Source organism: Pelophylax lessonae (assembly GCF_965119305.1).
Source record: "Pelophylax lessonae genome assembly, chromosome: 7".
Classification (NCBI taxonomy): domain Eukaryota; kingdom Metazoa; phylum Chordata; class Amphibia; order Anura; family Ranidae; genus Pelophylax; species Pelophylax lessonae.
The window spans coordinates 293,424,260-293,443,237 of NC_138774.1; the positions used below are offsets into that span (position 1 = coordinate 293,424,260).

An 18,978-nucleotide genomic window follows, 5' to 3' on the forward strand; every position below is an offset into this window, starting at 1 on the left:
CTCTGTGCCCCCCCCCAGTATTCCCCATGGGGGAGGGGAGTACTCTTTGCTCCCCCCCCCAGTATTCCCCATAGGGGGAGGGGGGTTCTCTGTGCCCCCCCTCAGTATTCCCCATAGGGGGAGGGGAGTACTCTGTGCCCCCCCCCCAGTAATCCCCATGGGGGAGGGGAGTACTCTTTGCCCTCCCCCCCCAGTATTCCCCATAGGGGGAGGGGGGTTCTCTGTGCCCCCCCCAGTATTCCCCATAGGGGGAGGGGGGTTCTCTGTGCCCCCCCCAGTATTCCCCATGGGGGAGGGGAGTACTCTTTGCCCTCCCCCCCCAGTATTCCCCATAGGGGGAGGGGGGTTCTCTGTGCCCCCCCTCAGTATTCCCCATAGGGGGAGGGGAGTACTCTGTGCCCCCCCAGTAATCCCCATAGGGGGAGGGGAGTACTCTGTGCCCCCCCAGTATTCCCCATAGGGGGAGGGGGGTTCTCGGTGCCCCCCCAGTATTCCCCATAGGGGGAGGGGAGTACTCTGTGCCCCCCCCCCCCAGTAATCCCCATAGGGGGAGGGGAGTACTCTGTGCCCCCCCCCAGTATTCCCCATAGGGGGAGGGGGGTTCTCTGTGCCCCCCCTCAGTATTCCCCATAGGGGGAGGGGAGTACTCTGTGCCCCCCCCCAGTAATCCCCATAGGGGGAGGGGAGTACTCTGTGCCCCCCCAGTATTCCCCATAGGGGGAGGGGGGTTCTCTGTGCCCCCCCAGTATTCCCCATAGGGGGAGGGGAGTACTCTGTGCCCCCCCCCCAGTATTCCCCATAGGGGGAGGGGGGTTCTCTGTGCCCCCCCAGTATTCCCCATAGGGGGAGGGGGGTTCTCTGTGCCCCCCCCCCAGTATTCCTCATAGGGGGAGGGGGAGTTCTCTGTGCCCCCCAGTAATCCCCATAGGGGGAGGGGGTGGGGTTCTCTGTGCCCCCCCCAGTATTCCCCATAGGGGGAGGGGAGTACTCTGTGCCCCCCCCCAGTATTACCCATAGGGGGAGGGGGGGTTCTCTGTGCCCCCCCCCAGTATTCCCCATAGGGGGAGGGGGGTTCTCTGTGCCCCCCCCCCAGTATTCCCCATGGGGGAGGGGAGTACTCTTTGCTCCCCCCCCCCCAGTATTCCCCACGGGGGGAGGGGAGTACTCTGTGTCACACACATTATTTATAACTCCATAAACATCCCTCATATTATTATATAGTGAACACTGAGGGGGCTGGCACTTGCCCTCAACAAAGATGGCGGCTGATTGGCAGGGATATCATTTCCGGTTGTGGCACTTCCAGTCCCATGACATTGCATGTAAAGAAGGAAACGGACTGAGGATAACGGAGGCGGCTGTGAGCGGAGATCCCGGTGTAACGTTAAAAAACCATACCCCGTGGAGAAACCATACCCTCGTCACTTCCGGGCTGAAACAGCTGAGCAGCGCAGCAGTGCGCATGCTCAGAGCCCCGGATACGTGATTGAACATTAAAGAATTAGACAAGTGCGCATGCTCGGTGGGCATGAAATTCTCACGGCACTGTCTCTAATGTAAAACTTGCGGCGCTTACATTAAAACAGCTCATCTGAAACGTAAATCATCTCCACTCTTCGCCCTGTCACTGCCCTCATCTCCGGTAATAAATATAAAAGCGGCGGTGGGTGTATGAGATGTAAATGTGACGGCGATCGCGGCTCCGTGATCCGCTTTTATATTTATTACCGGAGATGAGGGCAGTGACAGGGCGAAGAGCGGAGATGATTTATGTTGCAGAGGAGCTGTTTTAATGTAAGCGCCGCAAGTTTAACTACCGTGAGAAATCCATACCCTCCGTAGCGGAACCGGAAGTGACGAGGGTATGGTTTTCTCACGGGTATGGATTTTTCACGGAACACCGGTGAGGGGATGGGGGAGGGGGCTGTGTGCGGGTCAGCGGAGATGTGACGTCACTGTGATGTCATTTGTTTTTTCTCTTTACAGCCGGGAAGATCCGGTGATGGCTCAGCAACGGGGAGTGAACGGACTCCGCTTCAACCAGGACCAGAGTGAGGGGGGAGGGGACTGACAACTATAGGACCCCTCCCCCCACCTCTATATACTATAACTATAGAACCCCCCCCACCTCTATACACTATAACTATAGAACCCCCCCCCACCTCTATACACTATAACTATAGAACCCCTCCCCCACCTCTATATACTATAACTATAGAACCCCTCCCCCACCTCTATACACTATAACTATAGAACCCCTCCCTGTAGCGGAATGGACACAGAGTGTGATTTGTGTGGAGAGAGTTGAGAACTCTTTCACTTGGGACGATCGTATTTCTGAGCCGTGTCCCTCAGGAGATGTGGGGGGGGGGATGGATTACAGATGGCTGGAAAATGGTAGAAATGTTTTATAGACCCATGCTGGGGGGTGGGGTTTGTTATTGTGAATACCTGCATTCCATTGTCCTATTGTTCCTGTCTGCCTTGTAAGCTTATTATGGGATGTGTGTTTGTGTGGGGGAGGGGTTTTGGCAGAGTGTAGATCTCTTGTGTTTTCAATAAACATTCATTCTAGTTGTGACTCCCAGCCTGTGTGTCGTCTAGTTGTGGCTCCCAGCCTGTGTGTCGTCTAGTTCTTGGGAGGGAAGGACGGTATAACGCTGCCTGGATTGTTCCATGCTGTACCGGCCTATTGGGATTATTACCGGTTTTCCTGTCTATCAGCGGAGATCCCGGAGATTAAACTTCTTCTCCGCTACAGAGAGCGCCCTGGTCAGGAAGGGGGTAAAATCTTCCGGGGCTTAAGTGGTTAAATACTTTGATGTATACTTTTTTCAGTGTTCAGTGGCATTTATAGTCCCAAACAATTGGGGGTCCCCTCCTTGTCTCTATCCCTAGTGACGGGTACTCTTTTTTTTGGAGGGATCAGGGGTTCAAAAAACCCCAAACCCCTCCACTGCACCTAAAAGCATTAAAAACACCAAGTTTTTAAATCTGGCGCCTTTAAGGCTTCCAGTACCCGGAAGTGATGTCATGACATCGCTTCCAGGTTCCTACATCGGAGACCCCATCAGAGCCGGCTGATACCCATACAATACGGCTTTCTATGGGCCTTCAACCAGCCGGCTGGTGGCTGGGGTCTCCCAGGGGGATGGGAGACCCAGGCGAGCCACGGAAGGTGGCGGGGAGGGGGGGGGGGATATCCCCTCCCGCTCCTTGTAATGACAGCTGAGCGTCTGCTGAGCCACATCAGTTGTCATCGCAAGAAAGCCGACCGTCACCACTACCAGAGCGATGCCTCTAGCTGCAGGCATCACTCAGATACAACCCCTTAAACCCAAGGCCACATATTTACGTTCCGTCCACGCTAAGGGGTTAAGTACCGTAGTCTGTCGCCATTCCACCAGTGTGCACAATTATAAAGGGTGACATGTTGGGTATCTATTTACTCGGCATAACATTATCTTTCACATTATACAAAAAAAATTGGGCTAACTTTACTGTTTTTTTTTTTTTTTTTAATTCATAAAAGTTTTTTTTAATTCATAAAAGTTTTTTTTTTTTTTTTTTTAAATTGCATTTGAAAAATTGCTGCGCAAATGCCGTGAGACATAAAAAATTGCAATGACCACCATTTTATTCCCTAAGGTCTCTGCTAAAAAAAAAATAATATATATATATATATATATATAATGTTTGAGGGTTCTAAGCAATTTTCTAGCAAAAAAAAAAAAGATTATTTTTACATGTAGGAGAGGAATGCCAGAATAGGCCCGGTATGGAAGTAGTTAAAAAAATAATTCCCTCCTCACTGGCTGTAAATGACAGCAGCGGGAGCCAATGAGGAGGCAGAGTGTCAGAAGAGCAGCTGCTCTCGTGCACATTGCTGGATTGAGATCGGGGTCGGGACTAGGGAAAGTGGGGGAACTGGGGGGTGGAGCTGCATACTGAAGGTATCATGCGGTTTGATGCAGCGCAATTTTGACCAATTCCTGCAAAAGGACATACCTGTACATCCTCTGGTTGCAGCTGCAGTCATGACCCCAGTATCGTTTTTTTTTTCAGCTGGCTAGACAGAAAACAGTAAAAGTGATCCAAGTGGATAAATAGCCAATGGATCACTTTTATAAGTGGCAAAAAGGGGTTCACCCCCCCCCCCCCTGCTGCCTTCCTGGTCTTTCCCCTTTTGAGATTGAAGCCATCAGTTGGGCTGGCTGACCATAGAGATGAAGGAGGACAGGAACATTCCTGGTCATCTCTATGGTCTAGGAAACCGGAAACGGCGAGTATTTTGTCACCTCCGGTTTCGGTTCGATGTAAACAAGCCGTTACCAGCGTTCAATCAAACCGATATTGGTAACATTAAGTATGTGATATAAAATGTTATCTCTGTTATATCAGGTTATGGTCAGACTGCATCTGATTGAAATTCAAGATGGAACCGCCCAAACTGCACCGGCAGAGAGGGGGCGGAGTCACTGCTCAGACTCATTGAGATCTGAATTTCAGCCTTAGAGCTATTGAGCTATATAGTAAGAAGCCGGCCTTTTTTTTCAGCCAAGCTGCTAAGAAGAGCCTAGAAAATACCTGAAAAGGAGCCAAGCGCTCCACCTACTGGCTAAAAATGAGAATACAAAATAATCAGATTCCCCTGAAAGAATTATATTAAAAAGTATTTAGGAAAATACATGTAAAGTACGACACATTTACTTCATTCGTTTTGGATAAAATTTTATTCTATCGCTAGGCACTCAAAGCACTTAGCAGGTGAGGCCGCCATATTGGCGATTGCGTTGGCCGGGGATCGAACCCGGGTCAGCTGCTGGGATAGCAGCTATGCTCACCACTGCAACACCAACGCAGGGGCATGTCTTTGGTGTGGGAGGAAACCGGAGTACCCGGAGGAAACCCACGCAAGCACAGGGAGAACATGCAAACTCCATGCAGGTAGTGTCCTGGTCAGGATTTGAACCAAGGACCCCAGCGCTGCAAGGCTAACCGCTAAGCCTCTGTGCTGCCCATATATGGCCTTAGTTCTCTAAGGCCCGCCCCCGCTGAGCGGGGTACATCAGTTATGTCCAATAGAGCTTAGAGATGATGTCTTTGGCTCTACATTGTCACATTGACGGGTTAGGTGACATTGTTCATCTTATGTCCCTCATGAGTGTCCTGACTGTGTGTTAGGGTGCTGGTGGTAACCTGACGGCAGAGATAGGCCCCCGATGTGCGCTAGAGGGTGAAGCTTGGACAGGAACCCCCAAGGTAAGTGACACGGGCTAGTCTGAGGTGCGGAGTCTATAAGTATCCACCAGTTTTCGCCAGAGCCTCTGGTGGTGAGGATGGACTTCGCTGCGTGTGGATACCAGGTAGCGGTCCTCAGGGTCGCCCCACCAAGGGAGAACCGATCAAGGTCCGAAGGCAGGTAAACAGACAAGGGAGATCCGAGAGAATGGTCAAACAAGCCGGGGGTCAGGACGGGCAGCAGACGAGCGGAGTCTTGATGTTGGTCTGGGGAATAGCGAAGTAAAAAACGTTTGATGTTCATGCCTATCGAAGGACCCCAGTGCTGCAAGGCTAAGCACTAAGCCTCTGTGCTGCCCATATGTGATCTCTGTTCTCTAAGGCCCGCCCCCACAGAGCAGGATAAATCAGTGATGTCCATTGGAGCTTATGCTGACCATACATGGATCACAATTTAGCCGGTTCAGCATTGACTATGTGTGGCCACTGTGGTTAAACAGGTGGGAGGGTGAAGAGGGACAGAAGAGGATAACTCACTGTGAAGGGGTGAAGGGGGGCAGAGGAGGATACTGCTGTGGGGGTTGAAGGGGGACAGAGGAGGACAAGCTACTGTGAAGGGCTGAAGGGGGGCAGAGGAGGACAACCTTCTTTGGAGGGGGGAATGAAGGGGGACAGAGGAGGACGCTTCTATAGAGTGGTAAAGGGGGGAAGAAGATACCATACCCCCCAGCAGGTTGTCTTCATCCCCCCTTCACCTCTCCACAGCAGTGTTCTCCTCTGCCCCCCTTCATCTCCCCACAGTAGATTGTCCTCTTCTGTCCCTCTTCATCCCCCCCCCCTCACAGTAGGTTTTCCTTCTCTGTCCCCCTTCACCACCCACAGTAGGTTGTCCTCCTATCTCACTTCACACCCCACAGTGAGTTGTCCTCTTCTGTCTCTTTCCATCCCCCCCCCCCCCCATAGTCAGTTGTCCTCTGCCCTACTGACAACAACCACTGCTTGACTGACACCGTCTTGCTTACCCGACCATGTCCAGTGCTCAGCTGACACTGTCCTCTTCCAAACTTGGACCGTCCATTGCCCAAAACATAACATCCAGTGCTTTACTGACACTGTCCATTGCTCCAATGAGAATGTCCCGTGTCCAAATTCTGTTAGTTGGTCTAGTGATGTCATCCACGGCTTTCCTGACACTGACCAATGATCTGCTGACTCTGACCTCTGCCATCTTGTCACTGTACGTTGCCCAAATCAGAACATTCAATGCTCTACTGAGCACGGACCCTCCTCTTCTGACAGTGAGATCTGTCAACACACCGTCCATTAATGTTCTGATACTGGACATTGATTTCCTAACACTGATCATTGTTCTGATGATTTTGAGGTCTGACTGACTGACATCATCCACTGCCCTACACGGTGAAGAACTTGATGGTAGATTGCTGTTAGCACATGTTTGGGTGATGTCATCCGTCTTTCGTAGGGTCAAAGGACCGCACATAGAACTGGGTCGCCCAAGCTTGCTGCTTAACCTGGGTTCATTGGTCAAGGGTAAAGCATTTAGTGGGGTGCGGTTATTACATGGTGAGGTGATGCCATACATCTCTCTTAAGATCACAGGATGGGGAATAGCACAGGGTCGCCGAAGCCTGCGATTTCCCCTGAGCTCATTTATCCGGGGTAAAAGACTTGGTGGGATGCGGTTATCAGAAGGTGGGGTGATGCCATACATCTCTCGTAGGGTGATAGGATGGGGAATAGCAATGGGTCGCCGAAGCCTGCTATTTTCACTGACCTCATTCATCCGGGGTGAAGCCCTTGGTGGGGTGCGGCTATCACATGGTGCGGTGTTGCCATCTGGCTTTCGTAAGGTCAAAGGACGAGGAATAGCACTGGGTCGCCGAAGCCTGCTATTTTCACTGAGCTCATTCATCCGGGGTGAAGCCCTTGGTGGGGTGCGGCTATCACATGGTGCGGTGTTGCCATCTGGCTTTCGTAAGGTCAAAGGACGAGGAATAGCACTGGGTCGCCGAAGCCTGCTATTTTCACTGAGCTCATTCATCCGGGGTGAAGCACTTGTTGGGGTGCGGCTATCACAAGGTGGGGTGTTGCCATCTGGCTTTCGTAAGGTCAAAGGACGAGGAATAGCACTGGGTCGCTGAAGCCTGCTATTTTCACTGAGCTCATTCATCCGGGGTGAAGCCCTTGGTGAGGTGCGGTTATCACATGGTGGGGTGTTGCCATCTGGCTTTCGTAGGGTCAAAGGACGAGGAATAGCACTGGGTCGCCGAAGCATGCTATTTTCACTGAGCTCATTCATCCGGGGTGAAGCCCTTGGTGGGGTGCGGCTATCACATGGTGCGGTGTTGCCATCTGGCTTTCGTAAGGTCAAAGGACGAGGAATAGCACTGGGTCGCCGAAGCCTGCTATTTTCACTGAGCTCATTCATCCGGGGTGAAGCACTTGGTGGGGTGCGGCTATCACAAGGTGGGGTGTTGCCATCTGGCTTTCGTAAGGTCAAAGGACGAGGAATAGCACTGGGTCGCTGAAGCCTGCTGTTTTCACTGAGCTCATTCATCCGGGGTGAAGCCCTTGGTGAGGTGCGGTTATCACATGGTGGGGTGTTGCCATCTGGCTTTCGTAGGGTCAAAGGACGAGGAATAGCACTGGGTCGCCGAAGCATGCTATTTTTCTTGAGCTCATTCATCCGGGGTAAAGCACTTGGTGGGGTGCAATTATCAGAAGGTGAGGTGATGTCATCCCTCTTTCGTAAGGTCAAAGGACGAGGAATAGCACTGGGTCGCCGAAGCCTGCTATTTTTCTTGAGAGTGATGTCCTTTGGTGGTTGGGTGATCTCCTCACTTGATGGTTGGGTGATCTCCTCACTCGTTGTTTGGGTGATCTCCTCACTTGTTGTTTGGGTGATCTCATCACTCGTTGGTAGAGTGACCTCACCACTTGATGGTGTGGTGATCTCCTCACTTGTTGTTTGGGTGATCTCCTCACTTGTTGTTTGGGTGATCTCCTCACTCGTTGTTTGGGTGATCTCCTCACTCATTGTTTGGGTGATCTCCTCACTCGTTGTTTGGGTGATCTCCTCACTTGTTGTTTGGGTGATCTCCTCACTTGTTGTTTGGGTGATCTCATCACTCGTTGGTAGAGTGACCTCACCACTTGATGGTGTGGTGATCTCCTCACTTGTTGTTTGGGTGATCTCCTCACTCGTTGTTTGGGTGATCTCCTCACTCGTTGTTTGGGTGATCTCCTCACTCGTTGTTTGGGTGATCTCCTCACTCGTTGTTTGGGTGATCTCCTCACTCGTTGTTTGGGTGATCTCCTCACTTGTTGTTTGGGTGATCTCATCACTTGTTGGTATAGTGACCTCACCGCTTGATGGTGGGGTGATCTCCTCGATGCGACCCCTAGGAGGTGCTATGCTGGGTCTCACCTCCTGAGAATTGAGTGGCTGGATTGTGTCATCTCTTGATGTTGGGGAGAATCGGTTGAACGACTTGAAGTATAATACCAGCAGTGCCTGCAGTATTACAAGCAGCACCAGCAGCATCGCTGGCAGCACCGGCTGTATCATGACAAGCCCCAGAGAGTATTCTGACCAGATCTCAGCCACAATATTTATAAGCAGGGGCGGGCCTGTGTCGTCTAAGACCAGCCCCTCGCTGAACCAGCAGAAATCGAATTTGACCAACTCTTCATAAAAGAATTCCATCAGCTGCAGGAGCATCAGAAATTGTGATAATTTCATGGCCAGAACGTTTCTGCGCAGGACGTATTTCAGAATGATAACACTTATGTAGAGTGCCATATTTACCCAGAATGCACTGCTGGTCAGTAATGAGAACCAGCTGGAGGGTTCCATTGACTCGATGGCCGCGTTCCTACTTGGCATGAGGATCTGTGGAGGAGCGTTTTCCATTGCCCTGACCAGTTCTTCCACTGGTTGTTCCGTTGTTCTGATGGTCGCCTCCTTCTCTGGTATGGAGATCTTTGGGGGCTCTTTGAAGTAATCTAACCATGGGTACAATATTCTGAAAATGATTGGAATCTCTTTTGGCCCCTCTGTTTTTTCCATATTCTTCTCCTCCTCTTCCATAAGGATCTGTGGAGGAGCGTTTTCCATTGCCCTGACCAGTTCTTCCACTGGTTGGTCCGTTGTTCTGATGGTCGCCCCCTTATCCAGCATGTGGATGTCTGGGGGGTCTATGCTGACATTTCGTTTTCCTCCCCATGGGAGTAAAAACATAAGAATTATGCTGAGGATTTCACTCCTCATCATTATATGAATAGTAACTGACACTAAAAACAATTACTACCGCAAATCTAGAGAGAAATCAGCTTTTGCCGATCGCTATCTATCAAAGGGAATCAGTTGACAACCAATCACTGGAGTTCAAATAGAATGAAACACACAGTAATCAGAGAGAGCTTTCTACAGACAACCTGTCTCTAGGAGAGCAAACATCAACTGACACCTGGCTGAGGGCGCACTCCAATTTATAGGCTGGGGAGGTCATGTGACCATTGGCCAACTGCCAAAATCTTGGCCAACTGCCAAGATTTCCTAATAAAGAAATCCCATAGAGCTCAATACTAAATATTGATAAATATTTCCTGTTGGATGGAATAGATATTATAGGAGAATTTAGGAGAATAATAAAATCGGGTTATAGTCCAACCACAGGGGCAAAAAAATAAAATGGTGAGATGAGACAGAATATATATATATATTGTTATTATCAGATCAGATTATTGCAGAATCCAGCCTGACATCTGAAAGTGATTCTGCGGAGGAGATTGTAACTGTCAGAAGGTGGGGGAAGGTATACAGGTGATTTCCAGGCTGGGGGGGGGGGGGTTGGGGAACTGTCATTAACCACTTGCTGACCTGGCATTTTCTGGCACTTTTTGTTTACAGGTTTAAATCATTATTTTTTGCTAGAAAATGACTTAGAACCCCCAAACATTAGATATTTTTTTTTAGCAGAGACCCTAGAGAATGAAATGGCGATCATTGCAATTTAATTTATATAATTTATATCACGCGGTAATTGTGATGCCGTTTTTCAAACGCAATTTTGTTTTAAAAAATTTACATTAATTAAAAAAAAAAAAAAAACAATATATATTCCTAAATTTGTTTTGTAAAATATAAAAGATGATGATACGGGGAGTAAATTGATACCTAACATGTCACGCCGTAAAATTGCGCACAATGGCGACAAACTGCGATACATAAAAACCTCCATAGGGGGCGCTGTAAAAATGTTACCGGTTACCAGTTTGGAGTTACAGAGGAGATCTAGCGCTAGAATTATCGCTCTCTCTAACGTTGGCGGCGATTCCTCACATGTGTGGTGGGAACAGCGTTTACATACGCATGCGCGGCTTAGTTATGTGCATTCCCTTCTGCGGGAGAGCACGGGGGAGGGGGGTGCATTATTTTTATTTTATTGTTTATTTTTACACTGTCCCTTTAATTTTTTAGGAATGTAAAGATCTATATTTTTTTACTATGGACCAGTGTTAAAAAATATATATTTTTTTATTTGTGTTAAAAAAAAAGGGGGGGGAGGGGAACTAGGTAAGGAGGAGGGGAGGAAAGAAAGAGAAACAATCTGTCATCTAAATATATATATATATATATATATATATGTATATACTTTTTATTTACAGTAAAGATATTTTTTTTACTATGGACCGGTGTTAAAAAAATATCTTTACTGTAAATAAAAAGTATATATTTATTTTTTTAAGATGGCGGATTGACTGGTTCCCCTTCTATTCCCCCCCCCCTCCTCCCTACCTAGTTCCCATACTCCCCCCCCTTTTTTTTTTCTAACACAAATAAAAAAAATATACTTTTTATTTACAGGAAAGAAAATTTTTCCTAACCCTGGTCTATAGTAAAAAAATATAGATTTTTTTTTATTTGTATTAGGAAAAAAAAAAAAACATTTTTTCTATAGATTTAATAGAAAATAGAAATACATTTTCCTGTCCCCCCCCCCACCCCCCAAAAAAAAAAGAAAAGTACAGTATATTAGTTGGCTTATGTAAAGACAAAGTTCTCACCAAATAAAGCGGCCTATAATGGAAATGTAAAAACCTCCCACGAGGTGCCCATACAGCTACGAGAGTTGGGCTCCTCTGTAAACAATGTAACGCCCGTACTCTGGGCACAGGGTGAGGCTTCCAGTACCCGGAAGTGATGTCATGACATCGCTTCCGGGTTCCTACATCGGAGACCCCATCAGAGCCGGCTGATACCCCTACAATACGGCTTTCTATGGGCCTTCAACCAGCCGGCTGGCGGCTGGGGTCTCCCAGGGGGATGGGAGACCCAGACGAGCCACGGAAGGTGGCGGGGAGGGGGGGGGGATATCCCCTCCCGCTCCTTGTAATGACAGCTGAGTGTCTGCTGAGCCACATCAGTTGTCATCGCAAGAAAGCCGACCGTCACCTCTACCAGGGCGATGCCTCTAGCTGCAGGCGTCACTCAGATACAACCCCTTAAACACAAGGCCACATATTTACGTTCCGTCCACGCTAAGGGGTTAAGTACCGTAGTCTGTCGCCATTCCACCAGTGTGCACAATTTTAAAGGGTGACATGTTGGGTATCTATTTACTCGGCATAACATTATCTTTCACATTATACAAAAAAATTGGGCTAACTTTACTGTTTTTTTTTTTTTTTAATTCATAAAAGTTTATTTTTTTTTTTAAATTGCGTTTGAAAAATTGCGGCGCAAATGCCGTGAGACATAAAAAATTGCAATGACCACCATTTTATTCCCTAAGGTCTCTGCTAAAAAAAAATATATATATATATAAATATATATATATATATAACCAAAACCCCAAAAGAGGGGCGGGGGCGGCGACTGTCGGAGGACTCAGAGAAAGGAATTTTACAGGTAAGATTTTACAAAAATTCCGTTTTCTCTTACGTCCTCCGACAGTCGCTGCCTCTTCATATTCGTCACAATGGGGACGTCCCAAAGCAGTGCAAACATGAGGGGTGGGAAACGCATCCGCGCCGTAAGGCAACGCAGTCTCCGCATCAAAGAAAGGAACCTTACCAAAGGAAGGAAACCAGCTGGGCAATAGGAAAAAAACTTGCTCAACAGGAGCAACAACCCAGGAAAAACAAATAACCAGGGGATAAAAAAAAAACTTATCCCAACAGCCAGGGATCCCAACAGGCGACCCTAGGGAACAGCCGCACTAAGAACCTTGCGGCCAAAGGAAGCATCCGCCGATGCCTGAACATCCACCTTGTAGAATTTTGTGAAAGTGTGTACGGTCGACCAGGTCGCCGCCTTACAGACCTGGGCTACAGAAGCCCCATGACGACAGGCCCAAGACGTACTCAGAGATCTAGTAGAGTGCGCCTTCACAGGCATAGGGGGAACTTTCCCCTGCAAGACATATGCCTGTTCAACGGTCTGCCTGATCCATTTGGCGATGGTAGAGGCCAACGCCGCCATGCCCTTCCGAGGACCCTCTGGAGAACAAACAAAGAATCCTCCTAGGAGGAACCAGATGCCGCACACCCTGAACAAAAGTGCCAACCAAGGATTTGGAAGCCACGGGACGTTGAAAAAGAACAGCCAGCGCAGACACCTGACCCTTTATCGTAGCCAGCGCCAAACGCTGATCGACACCTGTTTGAAGGAAGGACAATACTCGAGAAACCGAGTATGTGCGGGGTGAAAACCCCCTGGACTCACACCAGGCAAAATAGGCCTTCCAAGTACGGTAGTAAACCTTCCCCGAGGAAGACTTCCTCGCGTTGATCAAGGTATGAACGACCTCAGGGGAGAGACCCCTCTCCTTCAGGACCTCGGTCTCAACAGCCAGGCCGTCAAAGCCAGCGACTGTAAAGCAGGATGGTATATCGGCCCTTGAGACAGGAGATCGTCTCGAAGAGGCAGACGTCACGGGGCGTCGACCGCCAGATTCACGAAGTGTAACCTGCGAAGGAACCTGGACAGCAACTGAATCAGTGGAAACGCATACATCAGCTTGTACTGATGCCACGGGGCCACTAACGCGTCCGACGCGTCTGCCCGAGGGTCGCGCGTCCTTGCCACGAACCTTCTCACCCTGTTGTTGAGACGAGACGCGAACAGGTCCACATCTGGAAGACCCCACTTCGCGCACAACATCTGGAAGACAGCCGGGTGGAGAGACCATTCCCCCTGATCCAGGGTCTGGCGACTCAGATAGTCCGCCTGCCAGTTCTCCACCCCTGGAATGTGAACCGCCGTTATCGCCGGGACATGAGTCTCGGCCCAAGACAGAATGTCGGCCACTTCTCGAGCCGCTCGGGCACTCCTGGTGCCCCCTTGGTGGTTGATGTAGGCCACCGCCGTGGCATTGTCCGTCTGCACCCGAACCGGACAGCCCTGCAGCCGGTCCGTCCAATGATGAAGGCAGAGATTTATCGCACGCAATTCCAGAATGTTGATCGGAAGGGAGGACTCCCCCTCCGACCAAGTTCCCTGGGCGGACAGAACGCCCAGAACACCACCCCAGCCCGACAGGCTGGCATCCGTAGTGATCACCGTCCACGAGATAGGACGAAAAGACTTGCCCCCCGACACCATCGGGGACTGGAGCCACCACAGAAGGTCCCTTCTGGTGCGATGGCCCAACGAGATTTGAAGATCCAGAGATTGAGGTCGCCCGTCCCACCTGGACAGGATCTCCGATTGGAGACCCCGCGTGTGAAACTGGGCGAAGGGAATCGCCTCGAAGGCCGAGACCATCAATCCCAGACATCTCATGCACGTCCGCAGAGACGAGTGCGGAACGTCCCTGAGGGACCTGACTTCCTCCTGAAGAGTACTGAGTTTGTCTTCCGGCAGGAAGACCTTTGCCTGAACCGAGTCCAGGATCATTCCCAGGTAGGGAAGACGAACCGACGGACTCAGCGTCGACTTTGGAAAATTTATCGTCCAACCAAACTCCTGCAGAGTTTGCATCGTGACAGACAGGTCCTTTTCCAGACCCTGGCTGGTCGCAGACCGAACCAGGATGTCGTCCAGATACCCCAGGACAGAGATGCCCTGGGCCCTCAGCAATGCCAGAACCGGTGCAAGCACCTTGGTGAAAACCCGTGGAGCCGAGGCGAGACCAAAAGGTAACGCCACGAACTGGTAATGATCCTCCGCAATGGCGAATCGAAGGTACCTCTGGTGACCCTCGAAAATCGAGATGTGAAGATACGCATCCTTCAAATCGATGGAGGCCATGAATTCCCCCGGAACCAGGGCAGCCACCACCGACCGCAGGGATTCCATGCGGAACTTGCGAACCCGCACAGAGCGGTTTAGAGCCTTCAAGTCCAGAATTGGACGAACGTTGCCCTCCTTCCTGGGCACGGTGAACAGATTGGAATAAAACCCCCGAAATCTGTCCCGATGAGGCACCGGAACCACCACTCCCTGAGCCCTCAGGTCTCGCACCGCCAGGTGCAGGTCCCGTAAACGCTCTGGAGACAGTTGAAGATTTGAGGGAAAAAATCTGCTCTCCGGCCGAGAGAGAAACTCGATCTTGTAACCAGATCGAACGATCTCCTGAACCCACCGGTCCCGCACGCGGGCCAACCAGGGTTGAAGAAAACCGAGCAAGCGTCCCCCCACCCCAAAACTGGGTGAGGGCGCCCTTTCAGGCCGCACTGTTATGGGCAGCGGGTCCGGACTGACCGGACTTCTGTTTACCAGACCAGGGCTTCTTTTGAGAGCCCTGTCCCTTGAACGGTTTGCCCTTGTAGTGCGACCGAAAGGCACGAAAGGACCCCTGAGGAGGCCGAAAATTAGCATGTTTCTTCCCAGAAGCCCCCTTAGCCTTGGGGAAATGGGGCAAGAGAGTGCTCTTACCTCCGGTGATCCCCTTAATCAACGCATCCAAGGACTCCCCAAAAAGGCAAGACCCATCATAAGGCAGATTGGCTAAGGTCTTACGCGAAGATTGGTCCACCGACCAACACTTCAACCAAACCAGGCGGCGAGACAACACCGCTACGCTGTGTACACGTGCAGCCAACGGGACTAAGTCCAAGTCCGCATCACACAGATACATGACACCCTGGTGGATTTGATCCACCATATCCAGGGTCGCCGGCGAGGCCGAATCGGCCACTAGGACGCGCCTAAGCATCTGCGTCCAACTTGCGACAGCCTGGGCCGCCATAAGAGAGGCAAACAGAGCTTTAAGCATCGAACCCGTAACAGAATAAGTATGACGGGCAAGAGACTCCAGTCTTCTATCCGTGGCATCAGGGAACACCGGGGAATCCTCTGCAGGAATCGCAGTGGATTTGTTCAAAACCGCAATTGCGTGATCCACCGGGGGTGGCACACACCACCGTTCATCAGTGGAAGGCGAAAAAGGATAACGCAGCTTGAACCTACTTGGCACAGCAAAAGGTTTGCGTAAATTGCGCCATTGTTCCTTAACAGCGCGCTGAAAATCATCATTGCAGGGAAAAACCTGCGGCGTCCTGCGTTTTCTCTGCGTCCCATAAGCCGCCAAGGCAGCGGGGGGACACACTTCATCCTGCAAACGCAGCGTTTGTTTAATGGAAGCAATCAATTCATCCATGATTGCAAGCTCTTCAGGCGAGCCAGGGGGAGAATTATCAACCCCCTCAACCTTAGCCTCCACCTCGGACCCCACGAGATCCAGGGAGGAGCGGGACCCTGATAAGGAGACCCCCGCCATAACAGCCCCATCACCTTCACCCTCAGAATCAGAGGAAATAGAAACTCTGGGTCTTTTAGTAGATTGAGCAGCCACCAGCATCTGCACCTGAGCAGCAAGGCCAGCCACAATAGTGGCTAAATCCCCCCCTGGGGGGGAAACAGCGGTCCCCTGGCTTTCCACCAAGGTGGCAGGAAATTTGCCCTCCTGAGAATCCATTGCCCCAATATGATATGCCGGAGAATAAAGGGTTAACTGCCCCTTTAACAAGCGCGGCGAGCGCAGCCCACCGCACCACACACAAGCACAATGAGACCCCCACAGGGAACAATAAACTGAACACAGGCAATGGATATAGCAAGAACAGAAGGATAAAACCTGAGGAGACCCTTGCCGCTGCTGCTGCCTCGATCGGTGTACCCAGGAGAAGAGGAAGTGATGAAACCAGGGCGCTCTATTAAAGCCTATGGGAGGCTACAAGAAAATGGCCGCCTGCATGGAGAACATGCGGCCGGAGCGAGTGCAGGCAAAATGGCGCCGTTTGGCGCCGAAACCGACGCTCCTACAGTACAGTTATGCATATAACACCATCCATATAAAAAAACATGGCAGATCGCCGCAGCGATCGCTGTATCGTGCCCCAACATGCCACAAAACATGCCCCACAGCACACAGCTTCTTACACTGAACAAGGCTGACACAGACAGTGTCACACAGCTCCCCCCCACCCCCCTTGCAGCCCGCAGCATGCAGCAGAGTGATAGGGAGACAAACAGTGAGAACAGAGGCAGGTTACACAGTCCCAGACTGACACCCCCCCCGACAGACAGGTCCCCACATAGATACACTTACCTCTCAATGGTGGGGGGGACCCGCACAGGCGAACAAGCCGCTGCACATGAGGCAGGGAGAGTCGCATACAAGACACACAAAATTGGGGTTAAGAAACCGCACAGCGTCCAGTGAGGTAGCCACCTCACCAATCATCCCTGCACCGAACAGGGATGGGTCGTTCACTGTGCCAGGAGCGTTACCTGGCTGAACGCTCGATGGCAGGCTGGGAAGCCACTGATCCACGACCTGCGACCAGGGGGATCAGCCCGAGACCCAGCCCGCATGATCCTCTTCGTCAGAAGAACTAACTAACGCTGACAAAAAGAACAGCTAAGTAAAGAGAGAGAAAAAACTCAAACAAAAAATCAAAAAATCAAAAAAGAAGAAAGAGGCTGGGGCACAAAGCCCCAGCACAGAGAGAGCCAGCTACTCCTGACAAGCTAGACATTGAAACTGAGATATGGTTGCAGGAGGTAGGAGGGTATAGACTGAGGGGACCACCCCTTGAGGGTGGGATATGTTAAAAGCTTTAATGTTAACATATTCTGTTGCCTAGCTACTCCTTCGGAGCAAAGTCTAATACCCCATTGTGACGAATATGAAGAGGCGGCGACTGTCGGAGGACGTAAGAGAAAAAGATTATTTTTACATGTAGGAGAGGAATGCCAGAATAGGCCCGGTATGGAAGTAATTAAAAAAATAATTCCCTCCTCACTGGCTGTAAATGACAGCAGCGGGAGCCAATGAGGAGGCAGAGTGTCAGAAGAGCAGCTGCTCTCGTGCACATTGCTGGATTGAGATCAGGCTCGGGACTAGGGAAAGTGGGGGATGTGGGGGGTGGAGCTGCATACTGAAGGTATCATGCGGTTTGATGCAGCGCAATTTTGACCACTTCCTGCACAAGGACATACCTTTACATCCTCTGGTTGCAGCTGCAGTCATGACCCCAGTATCGTTTTTTTTTTTCAGCTGGCTAGACAGAAAACAGTAAAAGTGATCCAAGTGGATAAATAGCCACTGGATCGCTTTTATATGTGGCAAAAAGGGGTTCAACCCCCCCCCCCCTGCTGCCTTTCTGGTCTTTCCCCTTTTGGGATTGAAGCCATCAGTTGGGCTGGCTGACCATAGAGATGAAGGAGGACAGAAACGTTCCTGGTCATCTCTATGGTCTAGGAAACCGGAAACGGCGAGTATTTTGTCACCTCCGGTTTCGGTTCGATGTAAACAAGCCGTTACCAGCGTTCAATCAAACCGATATTTGTAACATTTATAAGTATGTGATATAAAATGTTATCTCTGTTATATCAGGTTATAGTCAGACTGCATCTGATTGAAACCGCCCAAACTGCACCGGCAGGGAGGGGGCGGAGTCACTGGTCAGACTCATTGAGATCTGAATTTCAGCCTTAGAGATATTGAGCTATATAGTAAGAAGCCGGCCTTTTTTTTCAGCCAAGCTGCTAAGAAGAGCCTAGAAAATACCTGAAAAGGAGCCAAGCGCTCCACCTACTGGCTAAAAATGAGAATACAAAGTAATCAGATTCCCCTGAAAGAAATATATTAAAAAGTATTTAGGAAAATACATGTAAAGTACGACACATTTACTTCATTCGTTTTGGATAAAATTTTATTCTATCGCTAGGCACTCAAAGCACTTAGCAGGTGAGTCCGCCATATTGGCGATTGCGTTGGCCGGGGATCGAACCCGGGTCAGCTGCTGGGATAGCAGCTATGCTCACCACTGCAACACCAACGCAGGGGCATGTCTTTGGTGTGGGAGGAAACCGGAGTACCCGGAGGAAACCCACGCAAGCACAGGGAGAACATGCAAACTCCATGCAGGTAGTGTCCTGGTCAGGATTTGAACCAAGGACTCCAGCGCTGCAAGGCTAACCGCTAAGCCTCTGTGCTGCCCATATATGGCCTTTGTTCTCTAAGGCCCACCCCCGCTGAGCGGGGTACATCAGTTATGTCCAAAAGAGCTTAGAGATGAGGTCTTTGGCTCTACATTGTCACATTGACGGGTTAGGTGACATTGTTCATCTTATATCCCTCCTGAGTGTCCTGAGTGTGTTAGGGTGCTGGTGGTAACCTGACTGCAGAGATAGGTCCCCGATGTGCGCTAGAGGGCGGAGCTTGGACGGGAACCCCCAAGGTAAGTGACACAGGCTAGTCT

General features: G+C 50.3%; 1 protein-coding gene across 1 annotated transcript in view; it reads left to right on the top strand.

Moving 5' to 3' along the window:
- The first annotated feature begins 1,318 nt into the window (after positions 1–1,318).
- The window catches only part of WDR45 (WD repeat domain 45), a 443,369-nt gene continuing 425,709 nt past the window's right edge, over positions 1,319–18,978 (top strand). Inside the window, exons 1-2 of the mRNA XM_082263360.1 lie at positions 1,319–1,376; positions 1,987–2,051. Of these exons, the coding sequence (XP_082119486.1) occupies positions 2,003–2,051 (49 nt within the window). The 5' untranslated portion in view covers positions 1,319–1,376; positions 1,987–2,002. The remainder of the gene's footprint in view (positions 1,377–1,986; positions 2,052–18,978) is intronic.